General features: G+C 33.8%; 1 protein-coding gene across 10 annotated transcripts in view; it reads right to left on the bottom strand.

Annotated features, from left to right (window-relative positions):
- Positions 1 to 3,486: 3,486 nt before the first annotated feature.
- Positions 3,487 to 18,125, bottom strand: part of LOC123551766 (baculoviral IAP repeat-containing protein 7-B-like) — a 36,766-nt gene continuing 22,127 nt past the window's right edge. For 2 of the 10 annotated variants that reach the window (XM_045340932.2, XM_045340930.2), the window contains exons 3-8: positions 6,744 to 6,895; positions 6,131 to 6,194; positions 5,471 to 5,769; positions 4,471 to 4,660; positions 4,218 to 4,304; positions 3,487 to 3,924 (exon numbers count right to left, since the gene is read on the bottom strand). In XM_045340932.2, the coding sequence (XP_045196867.2) occupies positions 3,734 to 3,924; positions 4,218 to 4,304; positions 4,471 to 4,660; positions 5,471 to 5,769; positions 6,131 to 6,194; positions 6,744 to 6,895 (983 nt within the window). In that variant the 3' untranslated portion in view covers positions 3,487 to 3,733. Of the gene's footprint in view, positions 3,925 to 4,217; positions 4,305 to 4,470; positions 4,661 to 5,470; positions 5,770 to 6,130; positions 6,195 to 6,743; positions 6,896 to 7,478; positions 8,723 to 9,747; positions 10,931 to 13,655; positions 13,954 to 18,125 lie in introns of those variants that run through there. The other 8 variants (XM_045340935.2, XM_045340938.2, XM_045340936.2 and 5 more) reach the window with 8 other exon arrangements.

Below are 18,125 nucleotides of genomic sequence, written 5' to 3'. Positions count from 1 at the left end.
GCTAGTCATACACATATGTATTCTGTCATTCATTTCACAGCATGAAATATAAATCCATAATTAAAACGAAGAGTATTTTTACCGCAATTCATTTCAAGTGCTGTGAAGGTGAAAATGCTACAAAAAACCCTAGACGGATTCCATAGTTTTCAAAATATGGTGTGAACACTATAATGAGTAGTTACAATGCCAGTTCATTTTTATATGATCACTTTCTTTTGCCAAATATTTACCTGAAATGCTTCAGATTTAAGATACATTGAAGCAAACATAATTTTAGTTAACTAAATTTACGATAAAACGAAAACTCCATTTGCTATCCTATAACTATGGCTTTAGCAAAGATGATAACAAAGAACACATTAACTTAAGTATTAACTTACCTGAAATGTTGTGAAAAGAAACCAGTAAAAGTTCATTTTTGACATCAAATAAGACTGAAAATGCGGACAACTTGAACGATAATAAACAGTGTAAAGCAAATCCAGAGAGCAAATGTATCCTTTATTGAGGCCACTGCATGGGTATATTAACGTTCGTCACAGTACACTGGTTTCGTAGTAAACAACTACCTGTGAATCATTCGCGTATTCAAAAAGGTCCACCTATACAAATGCTGGTGTTTGAGGTTTAACCCTTAGCCTGCTGCAGGCGAATTTAACAGCCTTTGCAAACAGCTTGGAACCAGATCAGACGCCGATTAAATCGGCGTCTGATCAGGTTCCAAGCTGTTTGCTACTCTGACAATATTTCTTCCAATTTTGGAGCAAATTGAATGAACTTTACAATTTTAGCAGACGACATTTCCAGCAGACGACAATTTATCTAGCATGCTAAGGGTTAAGCTAGTATTTTATATAGCGTTATAGCGTTTTTCTGTGTTATTTCTTTATTATTTACGTTTCATTCAAAGCACCTTGTAGTTGTTGAAATTAAGAATAATATAAGTTATAGCCTCACACTTCTTTGGGGAAAGTGATGCCCTTTTTTTGTAGACATTTTATTTTAATGGCATAAAAATTCTCAGCCAGAACGAACGGACAAAATGTAAGCTAATCTGACTAGAAGTAGTAGTTGTAACCATTTAAAACTTAGGAGACTGTGACAACTGTGGAAGAAGAACGCAACGAAACAATATAATAGCAGACTCGGTTTGATTGTGTTCATAAGAGGTAATGGAGTATGCAACAACCCTAATGCACCCTAGTAGCGGCTTAAGCTAAATTCTGTTTCAGTACAATCTGCTTGTAAAAAGCTATAAATAAATTCTTCTTCTCATTCAGCTGAACGATTTACACACAATTTTGATGAAGCAGCCTCAAATGGCAGGAGTTAAAAGTTGTAAATGAGGTACTGAACAAACCCCTTCTGGCAGACATTGTGCTTGAGACCTTAACTAATCCAGTTTTTGATTATACTATATCACCTGTTCATTTTGGTTACATTTCAATAGGACAACACTGATCTGCGATGGCAAGTAACGAACAATGATCTGCGATGGCATATGCGGGTGGAACTATTCTTATCACCGAACTTTAGAAACAAATTGTTTCTATACAGGTCTTGGAACACCTGTAGGTGTCACCTATCGTGTAATTAGGATGTTATTTTTAACGAACTCTTTTTGTGAACGTCTCGATGGATTTCTATCAGATTTGGTTGGAAACAATGTATAAATTCATAGAATTGCTTAATTTAGGAAGGAAGTCATTGTTAATCAGATTAGCTGTATATTGTAATAAAGCCTTCAAAATGAGACCGAATATATTGAACGCCGGGTAGTATATCTTACCGTCCTAGCTATCATGTATATAGTTATATAGATTATAAGTGTTACATGTGAAATATTGCACTCTCACAAATTTACTGGTATGTTTAGTATACTAGGTATTACCATTTTTCGTATTCATGCATGTATATATTTTTGTATTTTAAGATGACCTGTATATGCCTAATTCAAAATAAAATGTATGTTCTGTTAAAAAAATCTCTGGTAGCGTACGAAAATAATGGAATGGCTTAGACATATAATAACAATATTACTATTCCAAGATAAACTAATTTCTAACTGTGTTTTTGTTATTATCTATTTCGTCAATTCCAATAGTAAATTACATGATAGATATATTCAATAAGCTTTCTGGGGTCTCTGTTGCACTGTGATCAAATATTTGGACAGGCGTACCAGGAAAAGGCGTGTAAGAAAAAGACGTACCAGGAAATACCAGATTGCCGTCCAGTTTGCAACATGGAGCAAGATCATATCTTACGCTGTTCTTATGAATATTCGGATCTTCAGCAAAATTTCATTTGTACATTATATGAATGATGGATTAATGGAATTAGTTTGTATACATAAAAAAAGGCTGCAAAATATATAGCCGGTATCGGCAATAATATTTGAAAAATGTACAATGCTTTGAACAGAACTGATCATATGCCAATCCTTAAATATTTAGTTATTCGATTTTTTATTGATTTTTTCAAATGCCTTTACACAAAGGTATTTTCAAAAATGACACCATATGAATAATTGTACAATTTATCTTAAATCCGAAGATCTTTTTAAATGACATACTAATATGTTTAAACTAGACTTGCTATAAAGAGTTTCAAAAAGTGATTTGAACAACGCATGTATTCTCATATTTATTTTTTATTGGCAAACAGATAATATTTTTATTAGTATCAGTGGTGAATCATAGGGGGAAGTTACACTCGTAATTTTCTTTTTTAGCAAACGTTTTAATGCGCGCTTTAATTGTCACTTTAATTGTAATTACATGTAGTTTAATTTACACTATTGAAGCTTTTGGAGTGTTTTAGGTTGTAATAATGAGTTTTACCGATCAGAAAATTTATGTTGTTTGTTTGTTTGAAATAGAAAATACAATGTATAAATACAATTATTTTAGGTAGCCTCATCCATTCAAAATATCTTTGTGTTCTTGTTGCATTTAAGTTGTTAATGTTATATGTTGGTAATATCAATTGTCAAATATGGCTTGAAATTCAATTTGAAAGTGTTTTGTTGCGTCCACTCTGTAGAACGTATTTTCAGTTCATACCGTATCTTACAGTGTCTTACCCCATTCCCTAAAATATAGCCTGTCCAAAACGAAACAGTAATAGTGCAACACTACAGTCGGGCAAAACATATAACACTAGCAAAGGCATGTTCATAAAATGAATGATACAATTGTTATTGTACCTTGTATATACACGTCATCTACAGTACAATAAATTGGGACTTGATTCACAAACTGTTATTATGTTGTATTGTAAAATGTCCTCTTCATATCCGTTAATTCCATTATAATGGACAGGCATTTTAAACCAGTGCTAGTAACAAAATCATAACTAATGACAAATTAATGCCAAAATATACGATGTAGATGTGAGATTGATACATTGATATTATGAAAACTAGTTTCCTGCATCTTAATGTACCTGTGTAATCTGCGTTATATAGAGTAAAATGAATAATGCAATTAATGATTATCTTCTATTATTTTATACATATCTATAAAAATGTCAACAAAAATGAATTTCAAATTCGTTTGCAGAATACCTACATATTGGCAACAATAGATGGATGGGCTCGATTGTGTCCTGTGAGGCAGTAGCCTCCGCATTTCGGTGTACCTAACGATCACGTGTTCGGGATAACACGGTGTTTTATGAATGGGGTTAACCTAATAACAAAACAACATCTTTATTAGATTACAAGTAATTAAACCAAATATGTTTTAATTTTCTGTCTGATATGTCTGTCACATACAGGACACTGTGTAAGTTGTTGGGCACAAGTCATACACATTCTATGATGGGTGCAAGGAAGAAACAAGGCATTCACTGCATTAACACCGCAGGTCATACAGAACAGCATGCTTTTCAAGCGAACGTTTTCTTCTATCGGCGTCTCTGTAAAATAATCAGATATTAAGTGTTAACTGTGTCAGTCTTCTTTATTAAGCACAACTTAATACCGTTATTAAGAACAATCAAATCATGTTATTCGCATAGGTCTGATAGAAGAGTATTTTAGGGAGATAGAAAATAATAAAACCAATTTACACCAAAGTTTCTTTATAAATAATGTTTGTAGTACAAAGTCATAGGACGTATGCAATGTATATATAGCAATACCATGATCAGATGGCAATACATTTTTAACTTACAATAGATTATTGTTTGCAACAAAAACACAATTTTACCATTTCCATGAACATTTGCTACACTCTCTATCTGTTCTGCAGACTCTATGACATCGAGAAGGTCTTCGATAGTTGGTCTGACATTACCTTTAAAAGTACAGATATTTTGAATTAATCATAAATTAATACAATACATGGACTTCTTCTGGTATGTCCTTTTAGCAGAACTATCCAATTTACACCGTTTAAACAATTTGTGTTAACATTGACAGATTGTAAGTTCTGAGGTTTTGAAAACAGTTACACGTTTTACCTTCCTTTGCCAGTTTCCTCAGTGCAATATTGATGTCTTTTTCTGAATATCCCATTTCTAGACATGCCTCTCTATGTTCGTCAACAACAGCATTAAGTTCAGGATCCTTTAGTGTAAGACGTTCCACTTCACCTATTATATCGTTCCCTGGACTGGAATGAGTTGCTGTCTCTTCGGTACCAAGTTTTTCCTGTAACATTCAAAGTTCCGAGTAATTTCAAAGCTATAATGATAACAAAGAAATGAGATACTACAGAACAATTTATATTTATATAAATGTACATTTGATTTTTATACAAAACTTATTCTTGAGAAAAAGGGAACGATTTTTAGATATTCTTTTGATTGTAGCTATTATTTTATAAGGTAATCTATTTTTGCAACTTGAAGTCAAATAATATGTTCAGGATATTTAAACTGAAAATGGTCGTTTAGATGGGTTAGTATTACATGTACTGTTTCTTTTAAAAACTGCAAAGACTATTATACTTCATTGATTAATATACATCAATACCAGGGGCCGTATTCATAAAGTATCTTAAGTATAAGTTTTGACTTAAGTTTAAGATTTTACTTAAATTTGTGGTGATTTCAACTTCTAAGTAAAAACTTAAGTTCTAGTCATAAAACAGCTAAAACTTAAGATACGTAAGAAATGACTTAAGTCAGAAAATGAAATAGCGTGGTGAGTACGATTAAAGTGTTGTTTTCAGATAAAATCTCTTAAAACATAATTGTGCATGTCTGAACTTAATGTTGTTTTTTAATGTTTTCGTCCACAATAAAAAACAAGAATTACTTATTAAGTTGTTTTATGAATAACACATATACTTAAGTAAAATAAATTTCTAACCTAAGTAATACTTAAGTAAATAATCAATTTCTTATACTTATACTGAAGATGCTTTATGAATACGGACCCAGATGTTTCCAGTGAACATATTTTAATACTGTGTTTAGCACCTATTAAAAAACTAACGAAAATATAAATTTATTATACTTTGAGTTCCATTGCCTTAGTAGCTTGTACAAGTCCAATATACTGATCGCCTTTCTGTTTCCTTACAAACGGACACTCCGGAAACCAGCGACAATGTTCGATCCACGGATCGTCCTCAGGGTCCCACTTCCTGAGTCCTCCATCGCAGGCAAAACATCTTACATTGTCTTCTAAACCTGTATAGTACATTCCTGCTTCTGCAAGCTGTTCTGGTCTTTGCATCAAACTTCGCGGCCATCGAGAAAATGATGATAGCCTTACTTCATATGATTGATACTCCGGATGTCTGGTAGGAAATGCTTTTGTAAATAAGAAGTTAAACAATTTCAAGATTGATAACAACAAACCTCATGGCATCTGTAGGTTCCTAATACAGCATAATCTCATCCGGCTTGAAAGGTTTATATCGCATAATTAGATTGAAATTCAAAGGTACGTGCGAACGGTTAATATAAACAAATCAGAACTGGTCAACCAATTAACGTCTTTGAAAATATTTTACTGACCAATGATACAATGTTAACATGATAACGGATTTCTCACGTTGAAAGTACAGTACAAATTATTTATAACAGTTTTTTTTTTAATAATCCTTGTTCATGATAAAATCAACAGGTCAAATAATTAAACTGATGACAATTAATTCATTTTATGGTTTACTCCTTGACATACTGTCTGATGGCTCTTCTCGGTTAAGCTGGCTGTCTTTGGTTTGTACCTGCCTCTGAAAAAGACATATTTTGTTTAAATTTTGAAGGCTTGGTAAGGACTATAGGAAAGGTACTGCAAATAGATAAATGTATTAACCTGTCCTATCTTTGACTTTTAGTTTGATTCTTCAGCAACGATTTTGAAAACTATAAGCCAGCTCTTCTGGTTTGCTTTTGACACTAAAATTCATTCAACAAAAGTATGGATACCAATCAAATCATTTCATTGTGGTATCTCAATTATTATAATTGTGGAAGATTTCAGGTCTCACAAATTTCTACAGGATATTTTTTTTGTTTCTCTATATAAGAACTTCACAAGGCATCACTTCTGATTTAGTTCGAAACATCCGGTTGACAAAAATGTTTTACATTATATACAAATCAAAATGTAAGAGTATTTGAGTTTTTCTTTTATATTTGACAGTTTGAAAGAAATCATGGTTGTATCCAAGATACAACATAATGGCGTTTATATAAGTCAATTACCTGTCCTATTTAAGCCGTGCAGATGGACTGGATTTGTACAATGTAATAAGAAAATATAACCATCATGAAGTTACCTTAATATTTGCTAATCCCTCTGAGCCAAGGTATTCTTGAAGGTAAGGACACTCGCTAGAATTTTTAACATGCTCATTCAAGGGGTTGTCACCATCAGAGAAATCCTTGAGTCCTACACCACAGTGACAGCAACGAACGAGGTCTTCTTTGTCTAGGAAAATCAACGAATGAAAATGCAATAAAAAGCAAAAGCTAACTGTCATTTTTACTTTGTTAAATGTATGTTTTCTTTAATACTTTTTTATTATGGTGACTTAGTCTAAGCGATAAGTAAATAAAAGGGGTCTGAACAAACCAGTTATTTTAGGAATTATCCTGAAAGATAGGACAATATTTCGACTACAAGTGAACATACAAACTTTCAAAGCTGTGGATAAATAAAAGTAAAGTAAAGTGTTTGTTTATTATAGTGTCACCCCTACTGAAAGGGCCGGCCAAGTTGGCAATGAGGCACCTACATACATTGAACAGCATTACTTCCCGATTCCTATTTTTAATGCCATGCACCAGACAGGTAGGCAATCGGTAACCATTATTTAACTAGCTGGCGGCTCACCAACCGGTCTCTCTTCAGTAACAAGACCCGCCTCTAACAGGGCTCGAACCTTCGACCTCCCGATTGCGTGGCAGGTGCCTTATCCATTCGGCCACTGCAGCTCCGTTTCTGTGTCCTCTCTTTGAGCGTGCATTTTTACACATATTCACATAATAAGTGATAAATTTACTCTTCTTACCTGTATAAAAGAAGCCGGCAATACAAAGTGTGATTGAATCTGGGTGATTTTTCCACCACCTTGCAAAAGATTTCAGCCTTTTGTCATATTCTGTATATTCTAGATACCTCGGTGGCTTAGGTGGCCTTCTAGACAAATTTTGTTCCCCATGATGACTTGGAACATAATTTTCCTGTAATATTTGCCGGCGGTCTTGATTCCTTTTATAACTGAAAAAGCCTACTCCAACGTTTGACGATTGCACATCTCTTGGTGTTTGGCGGCATGCGGCATGTTCAACCCTGATCGATCTACCATTAGTAAAAACAAATTCATCTGAGTTTGATCCTTCTTGTTCGCTGACTTGCGTCGGAAATGATACGTTTTCCGATTGTACCATTAGCTGTGAAGAAGACGTTTCTGTCACAGGATAACAAATAAATGGGTTTCGCCTTGTTGTCTGAGAGGCTTGTGGAATAAACTGATCAGTAACTTCATAGTCCATTTTCCGCTTTTTCTTAGGCTTTCTTTGCTCATGTGTTTTATCTCTTGTTTCAGTTCTCTGTTCTTGCAAAAGTCTAATCGGTGCATTTTAACTGAGTATGGTTTATTTCATTATGATTGCTGCTGCGCGACAACTTTAAATTGACTGAAACAAAGACAAAACAGTGAAACCCCCCCAATCTTTTCTTCCTTGAAAAATAACTTTCTTTTCAATAAACTGTATCCAAATATCGACATTATTTCTGGATACAAAGAATAACGAATACTAGTATATACAGTGTAAATATAAGCACCGAATGATCTATTTTCCTTTCCAGAAATGAAGATTGTATCTAACTCTTAAAGGAAAAGGCAATGATGTTCTCATGTTAATTCCATCTTCTAGGATTTCTTAAATCATTTAAAGGAGTGAAAGAATTTTTAAAATCGGTTTAACAATGGGACAGTTATGAGCATTTAAAAATTTGATCAATATGACGGCCATTTTGTTTCCATGGCAACAAAAACAACATGGCAGATTTATTGAAATTTTAGATACTTATTTGAACTATATTTAATTATTTCTATAGAATAATTTCTCTACTTTTTTCAGCTATAATGAAAGAAATTACCATGTTTTACATATTACACTCAAAAAATATATGAAATTAACCTGTTTTAAAAAGATGATAGGTAAGGGAAGATTTCTCGGAAACACAGAGCACCAAAAAACACAGCCACAGAGCCACCAATTTACATAGTAGGCCCACAACAAAAAGAAGCTGTAATGGAAAAATATTTCAGACGGGTTGCTTCAAACATCCAACAAGTACATATGAATATAAGCTAAATATTGATAAAGGGGATGACAATGGTAAGGGGCGAAATGGGGTCGGGGGTGGGGGAGGAATCCGAAGGGGAAAGTTGAACAAGGACAAATATACCAGGGAATGCCATGTTCTTTAAAAACAGTTGCACTACAACGTAAACCACAATAGCGCAGACACTCATGTACCAAAGACAAACACACAACGACGATCAACCGAATAACACTGAAAAACGAACAAGCAACACATAAGAAAACAGTAGGGCACCGTTATATACTCACACGCTTACAAACGCACCCACACAAGTAGGAAAAAACAATCAAGTACCGTCTTGGGATTCGGCTGCCAAAATAAAGAGGAGCCACGAAAACTTACTAAAAGTAAAGGGGATGGGATGCAAAAAGTAGCGTAAATGCAAGGGAAAGGAGAGGGCAAAAGTGGGAGTGGGGCGGAGGAAAAACGCTTACAACAAACAAGAAAACATACGCAACACACAATACAAGACAGACAAAACAACCTGTTGAAAATAGGGGCACCGCCTTGCAACGGTCAGTAACCTAAATAAAGGAAACTGGGGGTTTAAACGCGTTTAGGGCATGCCAACCTCGCACTTATCCTTTCTTCAACAAGTTGAACAACACAATGTAAATAAAAACCCTCTGAGAAAGGCTCTAACATTAGTGCAAAAGTTACAGATAAATAAAGCAAAACAAAAAAAATAAAGTAAATCTAAGGTACAATTACACCAATGTACTCAACAACTTGTCTGAAGTCTAAAAATTGTCTAAAAGTTTTTTTTTGCTAAATAGAAAATTCAGCAGTGTGTTATGACGTCATAAACACACTAAAAAGGCTGACTCCATATTCAGCATTTTCTTAAATTTCAAACTGCCATATCTTTTTAAACAGTGGCCCGATTTTAAAAATTCTTTCAGCGTTATGAAAGGCTTGAGATTACCTTTCGTATAAAATTAACTTACTATCAGGCTTTCCTTGCCTTTTAAAGAACGAAAAGACCAATTACGTCCACATTTATCATACATGCATTCCCCAAGGTGATGTAGTAAAAACTAGAAATTTTCACAGGTGAGTGCAACAGCTACTGAGGCTCCGACCCATTTTTACTGTTATGACAATTAGCAGTATTTTAGTTTGTTGAAAAAATATATAGAGAAATGATTTCATTTAGTAAAGCATTTGTTACTAAATAGTTCATGATTTTATATTAACCTAAGAACACATACTTCAGAAGAAAAAAATTCTAACCCTAGTATTTAGGTCTGCATCTGCAAAATCTTGATCTTAATACAACAACAAAAATACTTAAGCTATCGTTTAACAATATTTGCTACGACAAAGGACACAGCAAAAATGCACAAAAATACAGCTTCTGCAATAATGCGAAAAATAATTGAAATATATTCATGAACCACGCCAATAATGATAATTTTTAGTATCTTATTTAAATATCTATCTATCACAGCTAATATCTTTACAATTTCTTCTGTGCTAACCGAAATGTATATTTTATTTTCCAAACGCATATCATTATTTGTATTAAAACTACTTCGGGGGAGGATTACGATTTTTGTGGGGTAAAGTTACTGTAAATGACAGCTTGCATGTTCTTTTATTTTTTATCTCACAGCTGTTCAAGAAAGTAGGTCGTTTTTTACAATACAGTACAATGCAATGCAATGCAATACAAGATTTTATTTAAGTCTCTCAAAATCCATATGCATAAAAATCATGAAAACGTTTCTAAAAGAAATATGAGAAACAATATTATAAAATCAAATGGTCAATTGAAACATGAAATATTTAAGTTAAGACACTGTAATATCGCTATTAGAAGTTATCCTTTTCCAACATTGAAGTGATGACCATTTCGTATAAGATATTTTATTTTCCAAACGCATATTATTATTTGTATTAAAACTACTTCGGGGTTGGATTACGATTTTTGTTGGGTGAATATACTGTAAATGACAGCTTGCATGTTCTGTTATTTCTTCTCACAACTGTTCAAGAAAGTAGGTCGTTCTTTACAATACAATACAATACAATACAATACAATACAATGCAATGCAATGCAATGCAATTCAATACAATACAATACAATACAATGCGATGCGATGCGATGCGATGCGATGCGATGCGATGCGATGCGATGCGATGCGATACGATACGATACAATACAATACAATGCAATGCAATGCAATGCAATGCAATGCAATGCAATGCAATTCGATACGATACAATACAATACAATACAATACAATACAATACAATATTTTATTTAAGTCTCTCAACATCCATTGCATAAAAGTCATGAAAACGTTTCTGAAAGAAATATGAGAAACTATATTATAAAATCAAATGATCGATTGAAACATGAAATATTTAAGTTAAGATGACACTGTTATGTCGCTATTAAAAGTTATCCTTTCCCAACATTGAAGTGATGAATATTTCGTATTTGATTTTTAAATGGTATTCAATGACCTACAAAAGACATAGTCACAAAAACAGTCTCCTTGGCAGTTAGCTTACATTATAAATGATCCACAAGCATTATAATTTGAAATAATCTACAAGCGCCGCTGTTTGAGAAAGCATGTCGTTCTCAACAAACACATATTACAAAATGTTACAAATATCAAAAAAAAATTTAGAGACACTCGCAGAAGTGTTCATACGGCGATACACATGGAACCTTCAATGATACACTAGTGTGTAATTCGAGGAAAAGCAGCGTACGGTCTCCAGTTAAGATAATTGGTTTGATATAAACGATAAAACAATGAGCAGAACTAAACAAACTGGAATTTTGAAAGGGGATGTATGGTTATGGAGCCTGCATATCACAGAAACTGCCAAAAGACGTAATCAAAAAGCAGGCACCAGATCCAATGGTTGATTATACATTACCCAAAGCTATTAAAGCGGTGAGTAATGGACCTACCAACTTCAATTAATTATATGCATGAATTTTATAAACCTACGTATTGAATTATATAAGGCATTTCTTACTAATGTCAACGGTTAAATGAGCACATTGTTTTATCAGAATTTATCAGATGCTGTATTCATATATTGTGCGATACAATGTAGATACTGAAACAATTAGATATAACTCGGACATGACAGATAACATGATAAAACATACGGACAATTGTATTTTAATCGGGTTTTCCCCGATAGAAATAAAAATGATTCAATTTTAGTAATTAGCCGCACTACATGACGTAAAACGTAGTTAACTATGTCGTTAACATTATAAATAGGTCAGCAACGTCTATATTTACTTTAACCTGATCGCAGTTAATGTTAATGCTTGAATGATTGATTTCATACCGTGTATATCTAACTAACATGTAATCGTATTACATCATCTCAAAACTATGATTATATCTTGTTATTACATTTTCGATAAATAAGCTACTCCTTCATTTTTTCGTATATTCCTATCTCCCTCTTAAAGGAATTTAGTAAGCATACAATTAATTAGTCTGCATATATTTTATAATTTGAGCGTCTGCCAGCCGATGTAAGTTATTTTTGCGACTGTTGAAATAATTATGAAATAGTAGTTTTACATACTAAAGAAATGACAAAATATCTAAAATAAATAAACCTCACCTTTTACATTATGTATTGCGTGTCATCGGGCTGACTGATATCGGGTATACTTGTGGTTATAATTTTAAAATTTAATTTATACGAATACCTCTAGGTATGAGTTTAATAAAGTTCTTCTGCGAAAACTGATACGTGTAGGTTATTGCTCCCCCTCAATAGAGGAGCGTACATGTTGTGAAACGACAGCCAATCCTCAAAATTTGTTTTATTACCCTTTTAATCGCTTGTATGTTTTCGCTTTGATAATGGTACATTTTTGTAAGACAACTTGGACGGATATACCAACAGGGAAAGCATGATCTAAAAAAACACAGCCTCTCCAAACCGCAACCAACAGCACACAAAGGTGTACAAGACTAACACACAAACGCAAACGGACAAGGACAAAACAAACAAATAAAGGAACACAGTCGGGCAGCGCTTTGAAACGGTCAAAGGCAAAAGCTTCGCTGGGGCAAATTCAACCCATTAACTGCATGTACATTATGATTTGTGGGGTTTATTCTGATTTTGTTACTAAAATAATCATGTTGCTCAATATCAAACCGAAAAAAAACAACAACAAAAAAAAAACAAACAACAACAACAACAATAAAAAAAGAAAAACAACACTTCAATTAATAATTATTTGCAAAATATTTTTGAATTGTATATTAAAGATGAATTCTGTTGCTGGTAAGTTTGAAAAGCCTGACGCAGCAGGTTAAATATTTCATTAAGTTTAATGTGTCAAACTGTATCAAAATAAAATGTTAAATAGTTTAATCTAGTTTGATTTGTACAATAATCAAAAGCTATTTGGTATTTTAAATGTTCTATTAAGAGCGGTAGCATGATGAATTAGAAAGATATTCGAGTAATTTCATAACGACGAACATTTCAAAATTCGTATAGTGTTATTATTATAAATACAACATGATTGTCAGTTAAAGGTACATGTACATACTTTTCATATCAGTAGTAGAGACAGTCATAAAATTATAAACATTAGTCTGGGAGTGTCCCTTTTATTAATGTTACGCTTGAATGATTGATTTCATACTGTGTACATCTAACTAACATGTAAAATACTTCTACAGCTACATGCTTGCTGATATACAGTGATACCCACTTTAATAAATGTATGTTCTTTAATGGTTTTTGATTTGCATTAAGACATTGAAATAGGAACTTTTGTTATAAAAAATAAATTAAATACTTCTGCAGAATCAGAGATTAATATAATGATAAAAAGAGTAATAATTACGAAGTTCTTCTGCAACCCGGCAGTAGCATCAGTCGTGAAATATGATTTTTAAATTATATACCTTACTGAATATATAAACTCCTGTCCCAGTATTTTCTGTACTAAATATTACTCACATACTACTCTCGCAAGGTATTTGTAACAATAACATGTTAAATGTTACTATTGAGAAAAAGGAAATCGGGTAGCGAAACCATTATCCGTGTCAAAATAGTTGTACTACTATTGAATCGTATTGACTATAAAGAAAACCCCGATTTATCATGAAGTAAACCCTGAATTACCAATAAAGACATAATCGATTTTTTTCCGATAATTTTTTCGTTATCGTTCTCTATTTATACACAGGTATGTCGCGAATGTTTATTTAACAAATGGTAAACTGTCAACCGGTTTTCCATATAAGTATAGTGGTATAAAAATAAACATATGATATCGCATTTTTTTAAAAAATAACAGTTTAAACTACACTTTTTCAATTATATTACACTATGTCCTGACCCGCATGACCCCGTTTCAGGGATAAGGAAACAATCGGTATCTGTAAATTCATTTAAAACATGATTTTGATGTTTTCATTTGTCCAGACTGTTTATTATATATTTTACATGTGCCGATTAAACGGAAAACAAATATAATGTTTGACTCTATCTGAAATTATCAATCTACGGCTGAAACTAATCAGAACTTTAAGAATGGATAGTTAGTAGATAATACCAGTAAACGATTATCAAAGAACATAGACTTACTTATAGAATTCACAGACATTATAAATTAGTTCTCGCGTAAATATTCAATGTTTTGTAGCCGCCTGCAATGTTCAGTTCTTTTTACAGAAATGGTAGAAGCAATAAGAATGACATATTAATACGTAACCACTGTAAAACGCTATTATTTGATTGGCAACGAATGTTAATAATAATATCTCTTCATTGTAGATCATTTAAGAAACCGAAATGTTTTAATCAGAACATTTTGCTTATTCGAAAAAATGACCGTTTACTTTAAAAGTCATTTTATAGAATATATGTCGTCTTGGACAACACAAGTTTTTAAAATTACAATTAACACTCCTTTCATTTTTGCATCTATGATATAAAAGAAAATATAAAGAAATTTAAGATATTTCAAAATTTCAGATTTCATTTCGCCACCTCTAGAGACCAGAACAATAATATCTTGGATAATGCACTTTTGAACCGCGCCATGAGAAAACCAATATTGTGCATTTGCGACTAGCAAGTATCCAGACTGTTCGCTAGTAGTTTCTCAAATTGCAAAAGGCTTTGAAAGCGAACAGCATGGCTCCTGACCAGACTGCGTGGATGCGCAGGCTGGTCTGGATCCATGTTAGTCGCAAACACACTATGTTGGTTTTTCTCATGGTGCGGCTCATTTAATCCAAACACATGGATGCATAAGCCACTGAAGAGGCATCCTACAAACAGAATATCTATATAACGATTACACTTTAAAGTAAGTTACATTATTTATTCCAAAACCCAATATTGACGGAATGATAAATTTGACTTTTTAGCTACAGTCACACAATACGGATATGTCCGTGCGTTGAGGTCTGGGATTGATCTGTGGCGGTGCAGTACGTCTTGGTACGGGAAAAATGGTGTGAAACGGGGAACAAAAAGATAAAGGACTGGAATAAGTACGAATAGGTAGGGCGTAATACGTTTAACTACGTTTTACTGCGCCCGGAAACTTGCACAGTGCGTAGACGAATCTGCTGTGAACTACGTTGAACTACGCTTAAGTACGGTTAGCCTCTGATAACTACGTTCAGCTCCGGATCAATACGCATGACTACGTTCGCATTAAGGTTACGGGTCGGTAAATTTCATATAAATAGGCCACGTATAGCCAACGTTTTCATTACGATTATCTTTGACGTCATGTCAAACTACGGCAAGGTACGTTTCAGTACGGATAACTACGTTTAGTACGTTTAACTAAGGATGAATAAGTTTTAACAAAGTTGAACTAAATTTTAAGTTACGCTCAAATGGCTACGGATCGCTCAAACTTTTGAGCATGTTCAAAAGTTGGAGAAACTTGCAAGTTTGGGATCAGTCTTGAATACGTTTTGACCAAGTGTTAATACGGATCGACACGGAGTACTACTTTGAGGTACGGCTCAGGTACGGATGGATACGGATTACTACGTTTCTATCCGTGGCTAAACGTAGCTATCCTCGCCGTATGTGTGACTGGGGTATTTTAAGGTTTAAACAGGTTCTCCATTATACCCCAGTCATACATACGGCGCGGATAGCTACGTCTAGCCACGGATAGAAACGTAGTAATCCGTATCGATCCGTATCTGTCCGAACCTGAAACGTTCCTTTAAGTAGTAACCCGTATCTATCCGTATCATTCCGTACGGCTCAGGTACGGATCGATACGGACTACTACGTTTCTATCCGTAGCTAAACGTAGCTATCCGCGCCGTATGTGTGACTGTGGTATTATTGTCTATCTCAAACATACAATCTGCAGCGATCAACTGTATTGCAAGGGAAATCAAATGGTAACAAGTCATTTTAGAAAGTATTATGTTAATTATTTATGTTATATATTTTTAATAAACAGCAATATGTGCATATTTCTTAAGAGGCGAACAACTATGTTTAAAATGAATTTACCCCTGTTACCACTGAGGGATGCGCTGTGACAGTAATAGTAGATGATTGTGTAATATCCTATGAATACCCGTCTTTGAGAAAGATCTAAGTTGCTTATTAGCTGCCAACTGCGCTGGTGACTATATTTGAGAAGCTCTAGGATTTTGCTTATGGTAGAATAATCTCATGAAGGAGGAAGTAAAACTTTGCAGGAGTTTATATAGCAAAGTATAATTCTATTCAATCAACAACGATTAAACTTTATCATTTGAATAGTTCCTATATTGCTGCGACCTCCTTCTTAAACCCCTTTAAACTTTATGCAGGATATTCAGAATTCTGTTACTTTTAGGAAATATCCGCTCTAACGTCAGTATTAATAAGATCAAACAGAATTATTTGAACTTGTTTTGATGAGGTTTCACTTGCATTTACGCTACTTTTGTATCCCTTCCCCCTTTACTTTTAGTAAGTTTTCGTGACTCCCCTTTGTTTTGGAAGCCGGAATCCTACGACGGTACACTATTGTTTTTCTACTTGTGTGTGTGTGCGTTTGTATGCTTGTGAGTCTATAACGGTGCCCTACTGTTTCCTTATGTGTTGCTTGTTCGTTTCTCTATGTTATTCAGTTAGTCGTGGTTGTATGTTTATCTTTGGTACACGAGTGTCTGCGCTATCGTGGTGTACGTTGTAGTGTGACTGTTATTAAGGAACGTGGCATTCCCTTTGTATATTCGTCCTTGTTCAACTTTCCCCTTCGGGTCCTTCCCACAGCCTCGCGACCCAAATTTCCCCCTTACCATTTCCTTCTCCTCCATCTATATTTAGCATTAATACGTACTTGTTGGATGTTTGAAGCAACCCGTCTGAAATATTTTTCCATTACAACTTCTTGTTGTTGTGGGCCTACTATGCAAATGCGTGACTCTGTGGCTGTGTTTTTGGTGCTCTGTGCTTCCGAGAAATCTACCCTTACCTCTTATCTTTTGTAAGGCAAATTGTTGGGAAAATGTCATCCCATAATAGTCTACTATAAGACTCCATAATTTCATAGTGTCACCTATGTGTCCCCGACAATGGCAAATCATGCGAGTCAAATGATTATTTACTAAGCTATTGCATTTCAACCGGATGTCAATAAATCTTTAAATATTTATTGATATCTTTCTTTAAATCTTTAATGAGTTCATAGGAATGTTTCCATTACACAGCTACTAAACCCTAGCGCCGCCACCAAAATGTGGTGATAAGAAAAAGAGCTATCAACGTTAGCGTGGTGCAGCTATCACCGGTTTCAGAATGTAAACAGTTCAGTAAAATTTATATTTTACGTTATATTTTCGTTGATATATTTATTAACTTATATAGAAAATCGGGGAATGTAGTGCCGCGTAAGAACATTTGTACAATAGGTTGACTGTAATTTCATTAAGATAGTATGTAAATTGTGTCAAGAGCTTTTCTCCTGATTCCGACGTTTGTAAATTTTGATATCTGTATGTATTCCAACTAAATTTCAATGCATATACACATTATATGAACATTATCGCGCATGCAAATGGTCTAAATGTGTATGATCCTCACACAGACATACATTAGTATTAATAAAATCATCCGTAACAGAAATACATCAGCATTTTTAAAAGCGGTGGCGCTTTCGCATCAGTGATGGCGCTATGCAGTAGTGGTGGCACTGATGCAGACGCTTAGAGTTAAAACGTCTTACTACAAATAGATAGTTTTATTCATGACAAATAAGGTATAATTACAGGGATTTTTAAATTTAATGTCGTAAAGTCATTCTAGAATTTTAGTGAAGCATGTGTGTGACTGA

This window comes from Mercenaria mercenaria, chromosome 4, assembly GCF_021730395.1.
Source record: "Mercenaria mercenaria strain notata chromosome 4, MADL_Memer_1, whole genome shotgun sequence".
Classification (NCBI taxonomy): domain Eukaryota; kingdom Metazoa; phylum Mollusca; class Bivalvia; order Venerida; family Veneridae; genus Mercenaria; species Mercenaria mercenaria.
This window is presented reverse-complemented; position numbering and strand designations above follow the sequence as displayed.